The 21,097-nt window shown below is 35.1% G+C and overlaps 1 protein-coding gene across 8 annotated transcripts in view; it reads right to left on the minus strand.

Annotated features, from left to right (window-relative positions):
- abcc9 (ATP-binding cassette, sub-family C (CFTR/MRP), member 9) overlaps nucleotides 1–21,097 on the minus strand; it is a 229,194-nt gene that overhangs the window by 71,085 nt on the left and 137,012 nt on the right. For all 8 annotated transcript variants that reach the window (XM_039769711.1, XM_039769709.1, XM_039769708.1 and 5 more), the window contains 5 exons: nucleotides 14,731–14,811; nucleotides 10,175–10,312; nucleotides 7,352–7,477; nucleotides 5,416–5,515; nucleotides 2–240 (listed from right to left, as the gene is read on the minus strand). In XM_039769711.1, the coding sequence (XP_039625645.1) occupies nucleotides 2–240; nucleotides 5,416–5,515; nucleotides 7,352–7,477; nucleotides 10,175–10,312; nucleotides 14,731–14,811 (684 nt within the window). The remainder of the gene's footprint in view (nucleotide 1; nucleotides 241–5,415; nucleotides 5,516–7,351; nucleotides 7,478–10,174; nucleotides 10,313–14,730; nucleotides 14,812–21,097) is intronic.

The raw sequence follows: 21,097 nt of genomic DNA on the forward strand, positions 1-21,097 counted from the left end.
CTGTTGCATTACTTGTTACATTTTCTGGAATGCTACTCATATTGCTGGAGGTCCAGGTTGCCAACCAGTAATCAATGGCAACAATAACTGAGTGCTTTAGCAACTTGGAGAAGACCATCATGAAAAGCAGAACAAATCCTCCAGAGCTCAGATACCGCCAACACACACCCCAAGGGATCTTGGTCCTGCGGTTTGTCATCATGGACATGGTATCTTCATCATCCTCTTCCTCCTCCTCCTCTGTAATTCAAAAGGACAAAGAACATGACAACCATGTGGAATTTCCTGTTAGCCTTTATCTGATGAAATCTACCATTTTAATTTTGTTTCTCATGCCATAATGTACTGTATATAACAAACTCCCAGGCAGTAGGTTAAAAAAGACACCCCTGAGACCTAAAACATTTAAGATTTATTGTCTTGACTAACAATGGATTGAACTACCAGTACTTAAAATGTCTTTTAATTTTTTTCACTGTCTCCTCATAAATAATCTCTTTATGCATCCATATTAAACTAAAAAGTACTTTTGGCTTATAATGGGATATCAAATACTTGCTTTCAGTAAATAAAGTAACAGTTTAAAATAAGTTATTAAATTAAAATAAACATTAAAAACAATATTTTTCACATTTACTGATTAAAGTCATTATTAAAATATGATTATCATGTAAATATTAAATATTACATTATATGTCAGGTAGAAAACATAAGTAGTTCAATAACATTACTTATCCTTTCATCTGTTCACCATCTATTTTCTGTACTCACTTTTTCTATTTGTGCATTAAAGAAAGGTGAAGACTACACCTGCACCAGCAGCACATGAATTTAATTCTTGTTGTACATGTCACTGTGTTACTGTGCTGCTGTCAGTAAGATCATATAAGGAAAAAATAATAAAAAGCAATAAAAACCTTCATTAATTTTTTTAATATGTTTTTTTACATCACATGGCTCCTAGGTGTCAAGGTCTATCCAGACAGAACAAATCTTGCAGTCTATTACACATCTATTATTATAACTATAACATGAATATGTTTGTTAGTTATTAACTCAGTTTGACTAACCATTAGTTTTACTTAATACTTAACTTTGATAGTAGCATTTCTTTTAATACACATACTGTATTACAAAACTATTCAAAATCTGCTTTTTCTTAATAATGTTGCAAAACTGAAACATTTTCTAAATACGAGGGATACTGAAAAATTTCTAATATGATCGACTACTTCAATGCATTACTCACAAGCTGTTTAAATTGTTCTTTATGCAGCTTTCAGTTAATTCAAAATGCTGCTGCAAAAATAATTAGACGAATTAGGAAGTTCAATCACATCACTCCTAATCTTAAGTCTTTACCCTGGCTTCCAGTAAGGCTTAGAGCTGATTTGAAAATCCAAATTCTTAAATATAAAGTCTTAACTTGTGAAGGCCATGCTTACTATTCAACACTTAGCATTACTTCCAAGACAAATTGCACATTAAGATCTCAAGATCTAAAGAGTCCAAGGATTAATAAAATAACAGTGGAAGGTCAAGCTTTTAGTTACAGTGCCCCAGAGCTGTGGAACAACCTGTCTGCTTCTATAAGAGATGCCTCTCCTGTCTTGGCTTTTAAACTCCAGTTGGAGACTCACTACTTTAGTCAAGCATATTCTGACTGGAGCTGCTGATTAGCTGTGTTTATTATATCTCTGTTTGTTAGCCATCTGTACAAAATTATGAACTGTTACTAACCATCCTCCATACTGTTTCTATTTGTGGTATCCTGTCATGGTACATGGTACCACTGCCATATTGCCAAACTGTTTTCCTGCCCATGGAAAGACAGCTCCGGGATGGTGGCGAATATCAAAAGGAAAAGAGGTTGCTACCAGAGTCCAACAGTGCAGAGAATTTCCGTCCAACCAACGCAATAGAGACCTTAAAATTGTCCTCCTTTAACATCTTGGGGGACACCTGCTAGCTGCTTACCTGGGCCAGGTCATGGCTTGCGCAGGTGGGAGACGGCACCTCCTAGCCGGATGAATTTCCTGGCCATTGGCCCAAAATTTCAATGTTTTATTCTTTTATTCCCCGAGCCACTTAGTTATCACTATGGCACGGTGCTCCATGATGCTGGAAAAGGCATTGTTCATTACCAAACTGTTCTTGGATGGTTGGGAGAAGTTGCTCTTAGAGGATGTTTTGGTACCAGGAAACTCCCCAGACCTTAATTTCATTGTGCAAGAATTGGCTGTCATTAGTCAGGATTTGGCCCAGAAGTTGATTGACAGCATGCTAGAGCAAATTACAGAGTTCTTGAAAAATATTCACTTTTTGCATAAAAATGCAATTGTCAATAAAAGCCTTTGAAACATATGAAATGCATGTAATTATACTTCAGTATACCATAAAAACATCTGCCAAAAAGATCTAAAAACATTGAAGCAGCAAATTTTGTGTGAAAAACAATATTTGTGTCATTCTCAAAACTTTTGGCCACGACTGTACATGCGTTAATGGGAAACAATTTCAGGGCTTATTATTCTACCCCGATTTGAGGGTTGGTGCTGTCATTTACTGCCTCTCCTTTCTTTTCACCCTCAGAGCAGCAGAACAGCAGCACAAAGTGCCCTGGTATTACTTTTGCTTCAGCTGCTTGGACCTGCTCCTTCCTTTGGGGGCCTTCTTAAACAGCGCTCCACCATCAGAATACATTATTTGAAATACAGCCCTGGCTGTTTTTCCTATTCTTTTTGTAAACTTTTTAAAATTCTTCAATCATGCAGGGTTTCATCAGCTGATGACCTAACACTTTATCAAAGTTCTTGCCTTTTCTCTTACATTTTATATATAAACAAGGTGGGACACAAAATTCCATTAACTGTTTAAACAAAACTTTATCATATAACTTACAGCAATTCCATCAAAATTAATCATAGTCCAGCAATTAATCAAAGTCAAATTACTTCAATGGTGATGCAATACACTTGCCCCAGCACTTCTTCCATCCCTGGAAACATTTCCTGTACTCATTTTTTGTTAGCAAGTCTAGAGCCTCATTTGCTGGATTAATTCCACTGTAGCAAATTGTCTTCTCTTCAGTGTCAATTTTGCTTTTGGGAACAAAAACAATTATAGAGAGCAAGATCTGGTGAACTCAGCTGGGTGCAAAGCAACAAGCATATTGTTTTTAGTGAAAAACTCTTTGAGTGACTGTTGTGATGTAAGATTTTTTGCATATAACTTGATAAATATTTTGTATGTCTTTATTTGTAATTTAGGCAAAGCAATGTAATTTAGTGTTTACCCCCCTTTACGACTGAGTCTCATTGAATTTTACGACAGAGATGGGGGAAGGAAGTGTTAACCCAAATGTTTCTCTGCTAGAGTCTTTCAACACCCGCAAGGCAGCCAGGTTACGTTAGCATATGGTTTGGGGGCAGGTGTTAAGATGTTCTTTTCCCCCCCATTGGTCTGAGGTATGGCTGTTTGAAATTGGCTTGTCTTTAAGGCCTTTAAGTACCATGATGTGCTATTGGCTGTAGGGGTTGGACAAATTTGCTTGCTTTATCTCACTCTCTCTCTCTTTCTAACCATGAACTGAAGACAACACAATGAAGAGCACAGCTTCAGCCATATTGAACAGTCATGTGGCTGAAAGCTGAGCACCAATGATGCCTTAACTAGAGACATTTTAAGTCTGTGTGCCGCCTAAACTACATATCACCATTTAATGAGGTTGTATGGTTGCCAATATTCAAATGTACTTTGCATTTTGTTATTATTTATGAATATTATCAGTAATATATTATTTTACGTGTAACTTAACTCCTGCTTGCCTTTTTACTACATCTAATTGCCTGAGGTTATACAGTAGATATAGAAGGGAAGGTAGGGATACGTTATATACAATAATACCTTATAAATAGTGGTAAGTCTGTGAGATTAGGCATTCTAAGGCTACATATTAATAATACAATAGGAGAAAGTAGAGCAAAATATATTACTCTACCAAGATAAAACAGTGACAATGCAGTGTTGGCAGGTGCAATGACATATTGTAAAATCGAGTTTTGTGCACACCACTGCTCCAGACGTTTTTGTTCTGATACTTTCCTGCAGACACCTCAGTAGTTCAGTGTAATGTTGGTGATTAACTGTCTGTTCTCAGGGACACTCTTTATTAATTAGTCCATCAGTCAGCAAGAACACAATAATTCTTTTGATGTTCGATATGACTTGATGTGCTAAAAAATTGCACAAATGTAGTGTAAATGTTATAAATACACACTTGACCAGCTCAACATAATGCCTCTCAGCGGATTGATTAAGAAAACCGTAGGCATGCGATACCTAGCAGCATAGTTAATAACTATATTCTACTCTCGTGCTATTGATTGATCTAGGGAATTTTTTGGGACTGTCCTCATATACAGTATTTACCTCACATTTACTTAACTACTAAAGAACCCAAGAACATCGAAATAACTTTTAAAGGTTGCCAAGACTTCTGCTTCAACTACCTGACACTGTACTTTGTTTCAGATTCTCACAACTCTTTGCAAAAAGATATGTTTCCTGAAGTTATACTTAAAATCATTCTCCCTTAATTCCCACTGGAGTCCTCAATCATCCATATTATACTCATCCATGTTCTTTCAGTGATGAAAGAATTACAGGGACACCAAGGAATCAAGAGGACCAACAGATTAAAGAAAATTCCAAAAAAAGTAGGGTTCACAAAATGATTGCATTACTAAATTTGATTTATGAATCAGTAAAGTCAAAGGACCTAGCCAAAGGTCACTGATTTTGATATTCAGTCCACATACTTGGACAAAGACTATTGTGTGTTTCTAGCTGTCTCACTCTGTGACTTACGGGACATACGACCCTGGTAACAGACAACAGTATCCTACTCATAGGACCGCAAAATGGTGGAGCCCACTGAAAAATTAATTGAGTGCAAAAAACCAAAAATATAACAGTAAAATATAACTATAACTCTCAAAGCAAAATGAAACCACAAAATGACCACTAATTGACCAGCACTGTTTATTAAGTCAGTCAGTCATTATCCAACCCGCTATATCCTAACACAGGATCACGGGGGTCTGCTTTAGCTAATCCCAGCCAACCAGTTTAGAGTCAAAGAACAAAATTTTAAAGTGCTAAACAAAAATTAATTAGGTCAATGAAAAAAGCAAAATTATTGGAATGTAAAACTATGTAAAAACAAAAATGGGGATCTCAATTAAGATGAAGTTCCACCCATAGTAGCCATCCTTTCTGCTGGGATAGATTCTACCTTCTCATAAAACTGGAAATTCATCTCTAAAATCTGATAGAAAGGTGCATTTTTAAAAGGTCAATTAACTCTTCCCAAAATAGAACCAGATCATATATAAAACTGAAAAGATGTCTGACCTTCATCTTCATCATCTATTTGTGACTTAGTTTCCCTCGAGTACAATGCCCTTCTTAGATTCTTCCTCTCCATTGTAGTTTGACTGTCTCCATCGGTATCCTGACAGAACCAAAGCAGATCAGAAACAGGCAGAAAAATCAATAGTTATGTCATGCTTAAACTCTCTTTGCCTGTTACTTACTTATTATCAGGAAATATAAAGATGGGAATTTAATTAATTGTTTTTGTGAGACTTCTTGGTTAAGCTCAGACTGATAATGAACGATATTTCTATCAGCAGAAGACCCAGGCTTAGGCATGCTGGAATAAAGTAGCTCTTTAAGATGCATAAAGTCGAATAGATACAATTAACAGAGGATGAAATTTCTACCAATATTGCTTTTCAGTGGGGCTAAGTGACATTGTCGTGATATATTTTTCAATAATTATTATTTTCAGTTTTAAGCTTGAATAATATTTTGAATCCCAGAAGAAACCAAAATGCTTATTTTTTATGGTATAAAATACAGCAACCAATAACTTGTCAGAAATGAAGATTAGTGAGTAGAAATAAAATAAGCAAACACAAATACAGACTTTGAAGATATTGCTATAAAAATTAACAATTGTAATTGTATGAATGTAAACATGTTACAAGACATTTATTAGACCGTAAGGCAACACCTTTTTCTTGGTCAACTAAAACTGGAATAAAAGAGGATACTCAATTTAAATTATATAAGTGTAATAAAAAAAAGTAAAAAGATGCAGCATATTAGCCTGTTGAAGTGAACAACAGAGTCATTTTTTAATATGTAATTTTTTGGATTCAGGATAGAAATTCAAGTCTGTTCACTGTTTCTAGCTTTGGGATGTTCTGTGCCAGGGTAAAATGCTGTCTCCTGTCCTAAACACATAACATAAGAGGAAGCTGGTGGTAGGGAAACACAGGCACCATTTGGACAAATACTGACCTTGAAAAGGATGATTTGTGGATATTCCAATGTGCCAATGATAGTGATAAGTATTGCAATATATAAACAATGGTTATGTACTCTGCAATTAAAAAACTAATAGAATTAAAAGTATATATATATATATATATATATATATATATATATATATATATATATATATATATATATATATATATATATATATATTAGGAATTAGTATTTATCTATTAGGAATATATTAATGAAAGACATGTGAGTATGGAGCAGTCCACTACAGCCATTAGATGGCGCATGCTTGCACTTTTAAATTTTTTCGGCACTTGCATGCACCTCATTTCTCACTACAAAAGACTTGTGCGAACAGATGAAGAGACACAATAAAGGAAATCGCCGTGGCTCAGCAACGTGCAATGTTTTCACTAAGAAATTGTCTATCTGGAGGTATTTCTCGAGGCAAAGATTAATAGGACTCATATATCAGCAATATGGCTAAGAATAACCAAGAAGCTAAGATATGGCATTGTCAGTGTCTTCTTATGAAAGCCAGTGGGGCAGCAAGCATAAGGTGGGCCCACGTACTCTGCACTGGGCACTTCTTAAGAGTTAGATGATGCCTCTCCAAGTTCAGTAATATTGTAAAACTGTTAGGGAGTCTTCGGGTTGTTTTTTGTCCAGAGGACCACATGCAGCTAGTGTATATATAGTGAAACTCAAATGAATCAATGAAATGTATGACTAATTATTGTTAAAGATAGACCAGATTCTACTCTTAATTCTTCACTTGTTAAGCACACAATTAAATTACTTTAGAAGATGTTTGAATTAACATATACAAATAACAGAATATAGTTTAAACTTGAACGGAATTAATTCCTACTGTCAATTCCATATTAGTATTGTGGATTCTTCTGAAGAAAATGCAACAAGTATAGATCACAGTCAAATTAGACATTGTTTAGAATTCTTAGAAGTTTGAAAATAAAAGAAAGAGAGGACTGACCTTCTCTAGCTCTTGGTCCTGCCGGTTCATCAGCGTTTTCCAGTGCTCATAAAGCTCTACATCATTGGTTTGAATGTCTTTAAGAGTCCCCTCACGCAAAACAGTGCCATCTTTCATGGCAATGATCTAGAAACATATTTTGTAAAATATTACTTTAAGCAACAACTCAAATAGTCAGCATTTCTAAAAACAATCAATCCCTTCACTTATACAACTTTATTGTATTGTGACTTATACAACACATATAAAGAATCTGAAGTACATATTATTCCTCCAGACACACTTTGTTATTTTCAAGTACAAAGACCACCACCATGAAAATTAGCTAAGTACTCCTTTGAATCTTCAGTCACACAAAAAAAAAAACAATTTAACTGAAAATAGTTTTATATACTCTTTGTATATCTTTGACATACACAGTTCTTGAAACTGTAAAATCATGCAGTTAGAAATCTGTGTGAAGCAGATCACATGCTATTTAAATAATTACATTTTGGTGTGAATGGTGAATGCTGTTTTCCCTTCTATTCATAGTCTTAATTAACAGAACATAAAGGACATGACAGGATGCCCCAACCCCCCCAAAACAAATATACATATATACTGAATTTACATCTTGTATGTTGGACCTGATGTGGCATCCTTGCTGTAAGCTGACCATAAAAATAACTTTGAACCACATTCTGTTTGCTGCCTACCAAGTGTCAAGACTAAATCAGGTCTCTGCGCTGCTACTACAGGCCTTTATCCTACAAACAAGTACTGCTTAAATAAGATGAACAACCTTCTCTTAACAAGGCATTACAGTGTCTCAATGTATCTTTTTGTGGAGTAGCTTCATGAAATTAATCATAACATACACTAATATTTTAATGTTTTGGCATTGCATAGAACCTCTGAGGCTGGGAAATAAAATCAAGGCACAAAAAAAGTGTCATTTGTCATTAGTAAGATTAAAATTTGGTTATTCTATTAATAGAAGTAAATTATGGGCCAGTTGAACAAATCAATAAATTCAGATATATTATTCTGTACATGAGCATTTATTGAGATGAAATGGTTGGTACTTTGAGGATGAATGGAACACATCTCCCCATCTAAGACACTTGCTTTTTTATCTTGACTGACTTAACCATTCTTGCTACAGACAATATGTGCTGAATGCCTTATGTACTATACAGTATGTGCCAAATTAAAATGTAGTTTAAATTAGGTTCAAAAATAGAAATAGGAAACCTGTTTGTTATCTTCCATATGATGTTAAAAAGTGAAGTAATACAGAAATGAATAGTCACTGTCAATACCAAAAAACAAGATGGTAGGACAAATATCCGCCAATGTTTTAAATTGTTAACTTTACCTTTTTCTAATTTTCTTGAGCTTTTAGGTATCAAAAGAAGTATTTCTGTTCAGTGGGAAAACATGGAGTGAAAACTAAGATGTATTTATAACTTATATTTTGCACAATAAAGCTCAGAATAGATACTGTACATGTGATGTTGACGTCATTAAAAACTAAAACAGATGTATTAAGGATTAATTTAAAGTAAGACATATCTGCCTCAATGTTTGTGCGCCTTCACTGCAAAAAAGTGTCAATGTGACAATAAAAAATAAAAAATACTTTCAAATAACTGTAGTAATTAAGGAACAAGATCCCAGATTATTCAAAATCACAATTAAAACAAAACTAGTCAAACCAATCAAAATTTACAAAATATATTTAATTTAATTGTAGGTAAAACAGAAACTTTCCATTACTGTATATAAACACACACAGTCTTAATGGTCATGAGCTGAGCAGGTGCAATAGAATGATGTGAATAAGGCTAGTGAGGATGAACTGTACTGTGCCATGAGAACCGATGGAGAAATGCTAGTTGTCCTCAGATGTCTATGAAAGTGAAGGCACTGGTAAGCCTTTTTAACAAGGACCAAAATGTGATGTACTCACAACAGCTCATCAGTGATACTACAGTCACTCAAAGAAATGTAAAGCTGTTAACCCTCAACAGCATCCCCTCTGATGCAGATGGAAGTGCAGTCAGCCTTCTGCTTTCTGAAGTCTATGACCAGCTACACATTCATAGATGGATTCTAAGCTAACATCTTGAATGGTCTTTATTTTGTTTATAGGTTTAATTAGTAGCAGCTGCAGAAGAAGAATCAGCATGATGTCAAGCACTGTAAATGGTAAAAAAAAGCACTGTGGACTTTCTCTTTACAACATTAGGTGGTTTAAAATGCACTTATGGGAAAAAGACAGTATTGGTAGGTAGGCTTTTGCACATATAAAGACTAAGGATATGCTATTTAACAGTGATGACTTAATATAGTGATTTTTATATGTGTTTTATATATTTGCTAATTCCTTTTCCCTTGTGCTTGTGTTCTGCCTTTTTCCTCTCCTAAGTGTTTGATGGTCTTCTGTTTACTACACATACATTTTGCTGATTTAAACCACTGGCACATTTTACTACACCCCTATATTTAGAACACCTAGAAATTCATAAGGAATCTATTAGTAGTAGTAATGGTATTGTCACACAGAATCTGCCTTTTTATCTAACAGACTTAAAAGAAGAAACAGAAGAATAAAACTGGATAATATTAATTAAACATTGTCAACTCCCTTTGAAACAAAGAAAGTGTCATTTTTAAAAATTCCTTATTTAGGTAAATTGGTTATTTTTGATGTGACATAATGGTTTGATTTGCTAGATGATTGCATGGAGAATGCAATCACCTACTATGAACCTAACTGGTGCTATAGATCAGATGCAAATATATTATAAAATGATAATTCCTTCTTTGATTCCTTACCCAGTCTGCATGAACCAGGTACTGAAGTTTATGGGTTACTAGAACTACAGTCCTCTTATCATCCTGCAGAAATTTCAGTATACCCTCCTGCATGAGGTGATCACTCAGGTGGATGTCCAGTGCTGAGAAGGGGTCATCCTATTGAAGGATAATTGGGAAGTAGCAGATTTAAGCTTTACAGGTCAGCACTACTGTACATTTCAATTCTATTTTTTGTAAAGCACTCTTCACTGTGTGCAGCCTTAAACCACTGTAACACTTTAAATGAAAAGATGCACATACATAAAAGTACAAATTAGTTTAAACAAACAATAAAACCAAGTAATTTCAAACTGATCAACCAAAAGGAATCTTAAACAATATATATTGGATAATATTTTTGAGATATGGGCTGTAGACGACAGAGGAGAGTAAAACAAAACATCCAGTCATTAGAATCCCAGGAAAAATAAACCTTGGGGGGCTCCGTGGTTATTTACAATGCATAGTTATGTGTAAATTCATACCATTATGGACACTCAGGCCAACTGGCTATCTACATCCCTCCTGAGCATTATACTGTATATTATTATAGAAGACAAAGTATTTTCATCTTTAGATTCATGCTTGGATTCAACATCTTCAAGTATCATCAGTTTGCTAATGACAGTTTCCTTTCAGTATTGCTTATCAAATCTGCACATAATAAAACCAAATGCACCCTTTGTATACACATTTTCAGAATGTCTTTTTTCATTCTGTATCATTCCTTAATTTTCTTCTGTGATTTTACTCCTTATTAAATGATACCATTAGTACACTATTTTGTTTCCAATTTTTATAATGGGAACCATTGTTTTGGGCTTTATTTTGAGGGCCATTGGCAATGTTGTTTATGAAGATAATGTCCAAAGTCAGTCACATGGTCAATCATCAATATTACACTTTATTTTTTAAGATGCCAGCATGTAGCATCTGTTGTTCAAAGTTTGCAAAAATCTTCATACTTTAGGGGAAGTTATAGGAACATGTTTTGCAGCTGAGAATTCTATATGGCTTTGTCAGCAGTGCTTTCTGGTTGTTCCTGGTTTCAGACCCCTGCTTGTTTATTCAAGTATTCATTATTTTGCTTAAAATAATCTAATGATCTTTAGTTAAATGACACTTGAACTAGCACATTTTTGAAACTGGGAAATTGTGCATAATTATTTGCCACATCTTATGATCAGAGACTGTGGAAAGAATTTTTTAACTATAAAGACAAGATGTTTAACACTTCGACCAACATAGTCTTGTTCCAGTAAGTAGACAGATGTAGGACAATAGGCTGGGACATAGATGACTTATTTTCATTATACTCAACTGATCATTATTTTTCATAACATCTTTTATAGAGAATACTATAAATACTAAAAATGACATTTTCAATTAGGGATGTGCCAATACCGTTCAATGGTACTTGTATTACTCCAACATTACTCCATAAGCACTTGGGCTTGGTAACAGTTCGACTTTATGGCTTTTTGAAGTTTTTGTACTAAATGAATACTGGAATCCAGGTTCTGGTGCCAGGAACAGGTTTGTGGACCCCTGACAATCACACTATATGAGCTTGCTGGACATCTCATTTTAAAATTACGGGAATTAATATAGAGTTGATTGCAGCTATAATAACTTTCTCTCTTCTCAATAGGATTTCCTTAAGATCTAGTACATACTGTATGTGAGAATTTGTGCCCATTCAGACAAAAGAGCATTTGTGAGGTCAGGAACTGATGTTGAATAAGAAGACTTGGCTTGCAATTGGCATTCCAATTCATCCCAAAGGTGCTCTGTAGGGGGTTCACCGACAAAAGCGCGCTAGATATATGCGCCCCGACAAAACCGCGACTGACAAATGAGCGCCGACAAACCCACTAACTGGTTTTCGACAAATACGTGCCGACAAAATCGCCACGACAAAATCGCAAGAAAGGCCAAGAAAGTGGGACGCATACGTGCACATTATGTACACATTATGTGCTAGGTTATAACTGTTATAACTGCTGATGGCATGCCGCGAACAAATAACTCAGTCGAGGGTTGGCATAACACGTCGTATACAAAGCGGAATTACCAGCAGTCAGGCAGCCAGCAAATCTAAATATGCTCAACTATCAAGACGTCTTGCTGCAATTCTTCCTACATATGCAGGGCGTGATCTTAAGCCGTGTCTCATAATATTGACTTCTAAAATAAACATTATTATATATGCTTTAAACTAGTAATTCATATTTAATGAAACCTTCACGAGTTTGTCGGGGTGATTTTGTTTGCACGATTTTGTCGGCGCGATTTTGACGCCGCATTTTAATCGCTGCTATTTTGTCGCCGCGCATATGTCTATCACTCAAATGTCGGGTCACACTGTAGGGTTAGGGTCAGGGCTCTGTGCAGGTTCCTCCATGACTTAATGAACTTGACTTTCTGTAAAGGGGCACAGTCATACTGGAACAGAAAATCAACAACAACAACATTTATTTATATAGCACATTTTCATACAAACAGTAGCTCAAAGTGCTTTACATATTAAAGAATAGAAAAATGAAAGACATAATTATAAAAAATAAATCAACATTAACATCGAATAAGAGTAAGGTTCAATGGCCAGGGGGGACAGAAAAAAAAAAACTCCAGACGGCTGGAGAAAAAATAAAATCTGTAGGGATTCCAGACCATGATACCGCCCAGTCCCCTCTGGGGAAAATGGCCTTCCACAAACTGTTGCCAGAAAGTTGGATGCTCCTTCCAAACCAGGTGAATGCAAGTGCAATAGGACAAGAGTTCAGGTGGATGACATATGTGTGGGTCTACATAACAAAGAATCAGGGCATGTAAATAAAGGAATCTTTGTTTAAGAATAGGCTCACCACAAAACTCTTTACACAATTAAACACTATTTACAATAAAATAGATAATAATATAATGAAATGTATTTATATTGTTTGAAGACTAAAAGTATGGAGTGTGTAAGTCTACATTTTAAGTACATTAAGCTGCATTTGACATTGCTGTTTCATTTACCTAATTAGTATTTTTACCAGTTAATCTTTTTTTACTTTATTAAGGTTCATATTGACTTTTTATACATAATATTAAACAGGTTTATGAATATTGTATTATATTGTGCTACATGAAAAACGCTTATCCTAGATACATAGCTCAAAGTGTTGAGATCAATGGCTATGTCCATTTTATAAACTCATTGTTCTTAAAATGTTGCCTCACAGCAACCTGTCAAAGTAGAAGCACTCATGGAATTTTATGTGCATATACATAATACATTGGCAAGATCATATTTGGAGTATTGTATGATAGCTTTGTCATTGCACTACAAAAAGATAGAAGAAGTTTAGAGACAAGAATAAATGTATACCAGGAGAAAATGCCATGCCCAACTGAAACAGACTAAGGGAAGTAAACCTCTTCATTCTCGAATAGAAAAGTAACATTAAAAGTTTACAGTGAAATACTGAGAGAGAAAAAAGCTTGATGGATTAAACAATGTTTTCTTGTTTGTATTTTTAACTTTGATACTTTTTGGGGGTAAAATATTAGATTAGGTTAAATGTCATCAGTTCCTCACATATATTAATTTCCCTGGTATAGACAGAAAAGTGAGTGATTTAAGAAAGTAAAATGTTTCTAAAATACCATTGCCAAGTCCTTAATGTCTATCCTTGATTTTTGTCAGAAGGTGCACAACTATCTTACAAAGTATGCAGCACAGCTGCAGATCCAGGCTCTGGTCTAGTCACAGCTGGACTACTGCAACTCTCTGCTAGTAGGAGGACCAGCATGTATTACCAAGCTACTGCAGATGATTCACAATATAGCAGCACATATGGTGGTCAACCAGCTGTGCGGTGTACTTGTCACTTCTCTCTTTGGATTATTACACTGGTTCCCTGTAGTGGCACATATAAATTTCAAATCCTTGATACTTGCCTAAAGAGTAGTCAGTGGGTCTGCACCTATATATATGGAGATACTTGTAAGGTCCAATGCTCCTTCTCGACCACTCAGATCTGCTGATGAATGGCATTTCTGGATGACATCCCTGCGTGGTACCAAATCTCAGTCCGTACTCTTTTCACTTGTAACTCCTGGCTGTTGGAATAAACTCCCCACCTACATTTGAAACTCTGACTCCCTCAGTGTGTTTAAAAAGCACTTGAAGACTCTCTTGTTTTGTGAATTTCTATCTAACTGATAGATGCTAGGTTTTGTAAATCTGGGAATTGTAACCATATGTTGTTCTTAGCTTTCACTTTTGATAATCAATTGCATACCCTTGTCCTGTAACACTTGCTCCTAAACAGTTCCCAAGCTGATGTTACTCAATTATATTGACTTCTTATGTATGTAACTTTGGGTAAAAGTGTTTGCTAAGCAAATTAATGTAAATAAAAATGTAAACATACAGTAGATACCAGTAAGCAACAGCAAATGTGGAAGCAGAGATAATAGTGATACATACTTAAGCATGTCCAGTTAATTAGATCAGCATTGTTAATAAGAACGTCAGTGTCTCTTACCAAAAACACAATATTGGTATTCTGATACAAGGCTCGTGCCACACAGATCCTCTGTCTCTGACCACCACTGAGGTTGATGCCCTGTAAAAGAGAAATTATTTCCAGTTACATAATTGCAATAGACAGGGGAATAATTTTGCACTAAAATGTTTTAGGAACCCACAAGTTTTCCCAATGTAGACCACACATTTTATAATACAGATGTTTTTCATTTATTCAAAAGTATAATGACACTTACTGGTTTAAAACCAAATATTAATATAACACAATGTGGTCTAGAAATAGACCAGAGTGGAAAATACGACTCGTTTGTTTGCTTGAAATGGTGACTAAATATACTGGTGGACACATTGCTCTTCACATAAGCAAAATGTTCCTGTCAACAAGTTTTTTTTTTCTTTTCTATACTCTTTTTAACTGGAAAATGTCTGCAGATCTCCATGGTACAGTGTGTCTTTGCTTAGCTGTTTTAACCTGTTCAGTGGCTACTACATCTAGCACATTTTGTGCTGCTGTATTAAAATCACATAAAAATCAATCAGTTTCCCACACTTTCACTTAATATATTCTGTGACTGCAGCTGAATCTTTTCTAAGCCTCCTTATTATTTCTGTTTTCTGAGATATATATTCTTAGGTCATAGTAATGTTAAAAAACAACAAAAAGAGGTTTGACATTGGAAGCTGAGTACACAATAGGCTAAATGCAATGTGAGATAACAAGCTCTAGGATGTGCCTATGCACATGTGTGGGTTTGTGGACAAGATGTTCTAAATTAAAACAAGATGAATGATGTGTAAAATCATTTGCCACAGAATTTATGTTATCATATATGAAAATTAAAATCTCCAGTGATCATAAAACAATCAAAACATGTAAAAACAAGACCAGAAGGTTGTAGTAGTATGTAAAACTTTGTTTTGGGAATACTGAGCAAACAATTTTTATTAACCATGCCTTTTTCCCTGGCACTTTTAGAACAACAATAACAACAACAATATTTATTTATATAGCACATTTTCATATGTAGTGATGTAGTTCAAAGTGCTTTACAAGATGAAGAAAGAGAAAATAGAAGAGGAAGATTAGGGAACACTAATTAAAATAGAATAAAAGTAAGGTTTGATGGCCAGGGAGGACAGAAAAAAACAACAAAAAAAAAAACTCCAGATGGCTGGAGGAAAAAAAAAAACAAAACAAAAACTGTAGGGGTTCCAAGGCCACAAGATCACCCAGCCCCCTCTAGGCATTCCATCTAACATAAATTATATTAATCAGTCCTCATGGTTTTCAGGCTTCACATGGAAAAATTTGATGATGATGGTCAAGTGGACATTTGGCCTTCATTCCATCAATGTAGGGATTGCAAGGTGCTCGGGTAGTGGTGGCACAAATTGCCACCACAGAAAATCAGAAAAAGAACAGCAGAGAAAGTAGGAAAGTAGGGGTTAGTAAGGATTTTGGAGCCACGAAAAAAAAAAGATAATTAAATGCATTTACAAAGTATCAGGGTTAAACTAAAATAAAGCAATGAGAAAGCCATGCTAAAATAATGAGTATTTAGCAGTTTTTTAAAGTGCTTCTCTTTATTAGCCTGGTGAATTTCTAACAGTAAGATAGTCCAGATTTTAGATACATAACAGCAGAAGGCTCACCACTTCTTTTAAGTTTAGCTCTTGGAATTATATGCAGACACTCATTTGAAGATCTAAGGCTTGAAGTGTAAGGTGAAAGACATTCTGAAATATAGGATGGAGCGAGATTATTTAAAGACTTTGTAAACCATAAGCATAAAGTCAATTCTGAATGGCTCAGGTAACTAGTGTAGCAGTGTAGTGACATCAAAACTGGGGTGATGTGCTCAGATTTTCTTTTCCTAGTTAAAATTCGAGAAGCTGCATTCTGCACTAGTTGCAATTGATTGATGTCTTTTTTGGGTAGTCCTGAAAGGAGTGCGTTACAGTAACCTAGTCAACTAAAAACAAAAGCGTGAACTAATTTCTCAGCATCTTGCAATGTTATGAGCGGTCTAACATTTGCTATATTTCTTAAGCGAAAAACTGCTGTCCTAGTAATCTGATCAATATGTGATTTAAAATTCAGGTCAGAGTCAATAGTTACCCCTAAATTCTTTACCTTCGTCTTGATATTTAAGTCTAATGAATCAATTTTATTTCTACTACCCTCATTATATCCATTTTTGCCAATAACTAAAATTTTGGTTTTCTCCTTATTTATTTTGTTTGAGAAAATTACTACTCATCTATTCAGAAACACAAGTAAACAATAAGATACAACAGAATATTAAAGAGAATTCATAGAAATGATTAATGAAACCAGTGGCACAGTGGTGCAGTGGGTAGCGCTGCTGCCTCGCAGTAAGGAGACTTGGGTTCCCTTCCTGGGTCCTCCCTGTGTGGAGTTTGCATGTTCTCTCTGTGTCTCCTCCAGGTGCTCCAGCTTCCTCCCACAGTCCAAAGACATGCAGGTTAGGTGCACTGGTGATCCTAAATTGTCCCTAGTGTATGGGTGTGTGTGCCCTGTGGTGGGTTTGTGCCCTGCCTGGGGTTTGTTCTTGCCTTGCGCCCTGTGTTGGCTGGGATTGGCTCCAGTGTGACCCTGTGTTAGGATATAGTGGGTTGGATAATGGATGGATGGATGATTAATGAAAGAGAAATATTAACACACAGAAGAGAACATAAATTACATATACAGTAGTACAGTCAATGCAAAGACACAGAATTATACTAAGCACGTGTCACAAGTATAAACTAGAAGGACGTATTCATCTTTGGCTAGAAAGAGCATATCATTAACACAGGGATACTTTATGTAATAACTATAAATGAAAATAAAAGGTATTGATTATAATGTCAATTGAATTTACATGTAGGAATGTGAAAACATATTGCAAAATGTTTGATTAGTTTTTAACATTTAAAAGTTAATTAATTATGTAAACTATTAATAACATTTTTGTAAAAATAAAAAAAGAGCACACATCCAGCAGCCACAGGTAGAAAACATTAGAAAACACCACAAATACTAATTTCTTGAGGTAAATTCTTGAGTGACAGCATTATTCCTTTTCCTGGCTAAAACTATCTGTGTCAATATTTTAGAAATTGCTAAATTTATGTTGATGAGTTGAATGAACAGTGCAAAGTTCAGCAGCACAGTCTCTGGAGACATATGCTTCAGGTTTGTTTTCAGAGACATGGTGGCTGTTGGTGATGTTTAGTCTTTGTTCTTTGTCCATTTTTATGACATTGAACTCCAAAAGTGGACGTAAATGGGTAATTTTAAGAAACCAGATTTCTTCCTTAACCAGGTTACTAACTTTATCCTGATTTTGTGTCTGCAAGTAAACTCATTGACTGTCAGTGATGTCTTCCAAGTTAGGAGGATGAAACTAATTAATTTAACAGTGCGGTCACAGTTAATGTTGCCTCCAAGATCAGAGAATTCTACAGTGCCTATATTTATGAGAAGGTCAAATCCACTTTAAGCTGTATTATTTCAGTACTATGGAATTTTACAAAAAATGTACTTCTATTAAGATACGATAAGAATGGGTTTGTCACTATTTTTGCCAGCACATTGCAGAGAAAAGGCAAGTCTGAAATGGGTCTAAAGTTACTTATCACTTAAGTGCTCCCATTCCTCTGATTACAGCCAAAGCAAACTTGGCAGTAATACACAACTTATCTATAGGAAGGTCACAGGCTACATTGTGACAAAGAAAGACAGGCCCATTAGTAAACTCCAGAAAATTGTAGCAGTCTGTTCCATATGTCAGTGAAAAGCACAGCTATTTAAACTTCTGAAAACTACTAATGTATTTAGCTTAAAAAATATCTTTACTTTTAGAAAAAGAAAAAAAAACATTCTTTGAAAAGTAGGGACCAGGACGTGAGGTCATTTTGGAGTCCAGGGTTAGCTGTGTATTGTGTCATACTCATCTGTTTGGGAGGTGATTTCAGGACTCTTCTGTAAGAAATTCCACCCTAAACCATGTGTTTGTGCTGTCGCTTACTTCCACTTCCTTCCTTCCTTCCTTTTATCCTCATACCTGAAGACTGTCTGCATGAGGAGCCATTACAACATTTCTGGCTCCAGGGACTTGGACCCACCACTTCCGCCTAGGAGATTTCAGACTGAGCGCCACCACTACACAGCAATTGACAGACTAGCATTTGCAAAGTCAAATTGTGTTCAGACAACCTTTTGTAAACTGTTTCTTTACATCTAATTAGACAGGGCTCCTCCTGGAGGTGCCTCAAGTGTTTATTTTGTCTTGTTTCTTTTATTTACAATTGGGAAAAGGTCTTTAAATATGGTTGGAAGATGGTTAAAAGGTTTTTAAACAAGTTTCACACTGAGGCAGTAGAAAGACAAAAATGTACCAAAGGTTACTCCAGGGTTTCAAATCTCATTCTCAGAAAAGTCAAACACTGCAAGAATCCTTTCAATGAATGAACTGCAATGGCTGGGAAATAAGTAATGTCTGCACTTCTTTTTTCAATTTATTGCCACCTTAAAATATCTATTTTAAAAACTAGGCAATAGTGACATTGATTTTAGGCAATATTGAAATGACAATGTGCCTCCAAAATTTTGTTCTAGAAGAAATATCCTTACTTTGGTATCTGCTGAAAATATTGCCTTTTAAAGAGCATCAGCATATTTGCGAAGGGAAACAGCATGATAGGCCAAACTGGCATTTCAGAGGACACACTTTTCCTTTTTTATGAACAATTACATACATTTAGAACTAAAGTACACACAAAACACATACTACATCTCATAAAAATATATATTTATGCACTAAATATTTGATGTAGGAAAAGATAAAATACAATTACAGTTATTTCAAATGCCTCAACTGATATCATTTCACAATCACCTCAGCTCTTTCTTGGAGAGATATCACAAAAATACATGCTTTATTTTTCTATATTCACTTTTATCCAATCAACACTGGACTCTGCAACCTATGAAAAAATACCATATCTGGTCCTGAGTAGGAAGCTGATGACTGACACAGAACAAAGATGATTCTTTTGTAAAGGCCATTAACTTCAAAAATAGGACCAGTGAACAAATACACATCTTACCTTTACCTTAATGTTAGCCATCTAGCTAACTCATATCAAAATGCTATAATTTTATTATAGTGAAAGACTATAGATTTCTGCTTTATTGCTGACTTCTAAAATGAAAAGTTCCTTTCATTTCTTAGGCATATTTTTTTACACTGAGTTTTAACTCAGTTTTATAGATCCTTTAACTGATTTTATAGCTCCCTGGAGTAATGGAGTTTTTTCAAGAGAAGCCTTCATTAATGTGAAAAATACATTTAAGCACAAATATTTTATTCAGACTACATTTCACCTGTCCAATGATCTATCAATCTGTTTGGTGTACCCAGTTAATTCAGTTTTAAGATTTACTGGAAATACTAGATACGAGGTAAGACAGGGCACTAATTCATAGCAGGCATATTCACAGGCCTATCCACACTGATTCATGTTAGATCAAGTTAAAAGTTACCAGTTATTCTAACAGGCACATCTTGTGGGAAAAAATCTGGATAGCCCAGAGAAAAACCCACACATATAACAGCCTGACCAACATTTAAAATCGGCCTCCTACACCAAAAGGCAGCAGCATTTACCACCGTTTTCCATAGGAAAAGTTTAAAAATTAAAATTAACAAAAATTAGAACAAATTTAACATATTGTATCTAATATTACATAATATTTCTTCTAACCCCTACAATGATAAAGCATGAGAACTGGGACCTGTAATTGAAGCCAGCTGTTCAATTATTTTCCTTTAGTTATTTTCATAATAAAATGATTTTCCTAATTTGTTTAATTTTGCAACAAAAAAGCTGGAAATATTGCTGTTGATGCTGCTGATGACCTCTACAGGATGTATACTCTGTCAGTTTGTGTGTTTTCCCAAACTTCTTGCCTGCCCTGTAGATATTTACCCACGCCCTGTGGAAGCATCCTCTCAAAGGCGATTCAGGAACTTGAAGAGCATTCCTCAGGGAAAAACAAGTCAGATTTATCTGAAATCAGCCTGAAAAAACAGACTTTATTGTGCACCTCTGCAAAACTGATTTTTAGATGTGAATGCTGTTGGCAAGTTATTATATAAAGTACTATAGTGTTTTTCATTGTCAGGTTAGGTGTATTATGACTAGTAACCTGGAAGCTAGCAAATTGTCTAATGAAGCCAGAATAATCCTCAATTGTGTCTGGAGAATGATGCCTAGTCTAAAACATCTTTAATATTTCAATTAGAAACAAATGTGGCAGTATTTCTACTAACAGTGAATGGTGTCACGTTTCTCCA

Source organism: Polypterus senegalus, chromosome 11, assembly GCF_016835505.1.
Source record: "Polypterus senegalus isolate Bchr_013 chromosome 11, ASM1683550v1, whole genome shotgun sequence".
NCBI lineage: Eukaryota > Metazoa > Chordata > Cladistia > Polypteriformes > Polypteridae > Polypterus > Polypterus senegalus.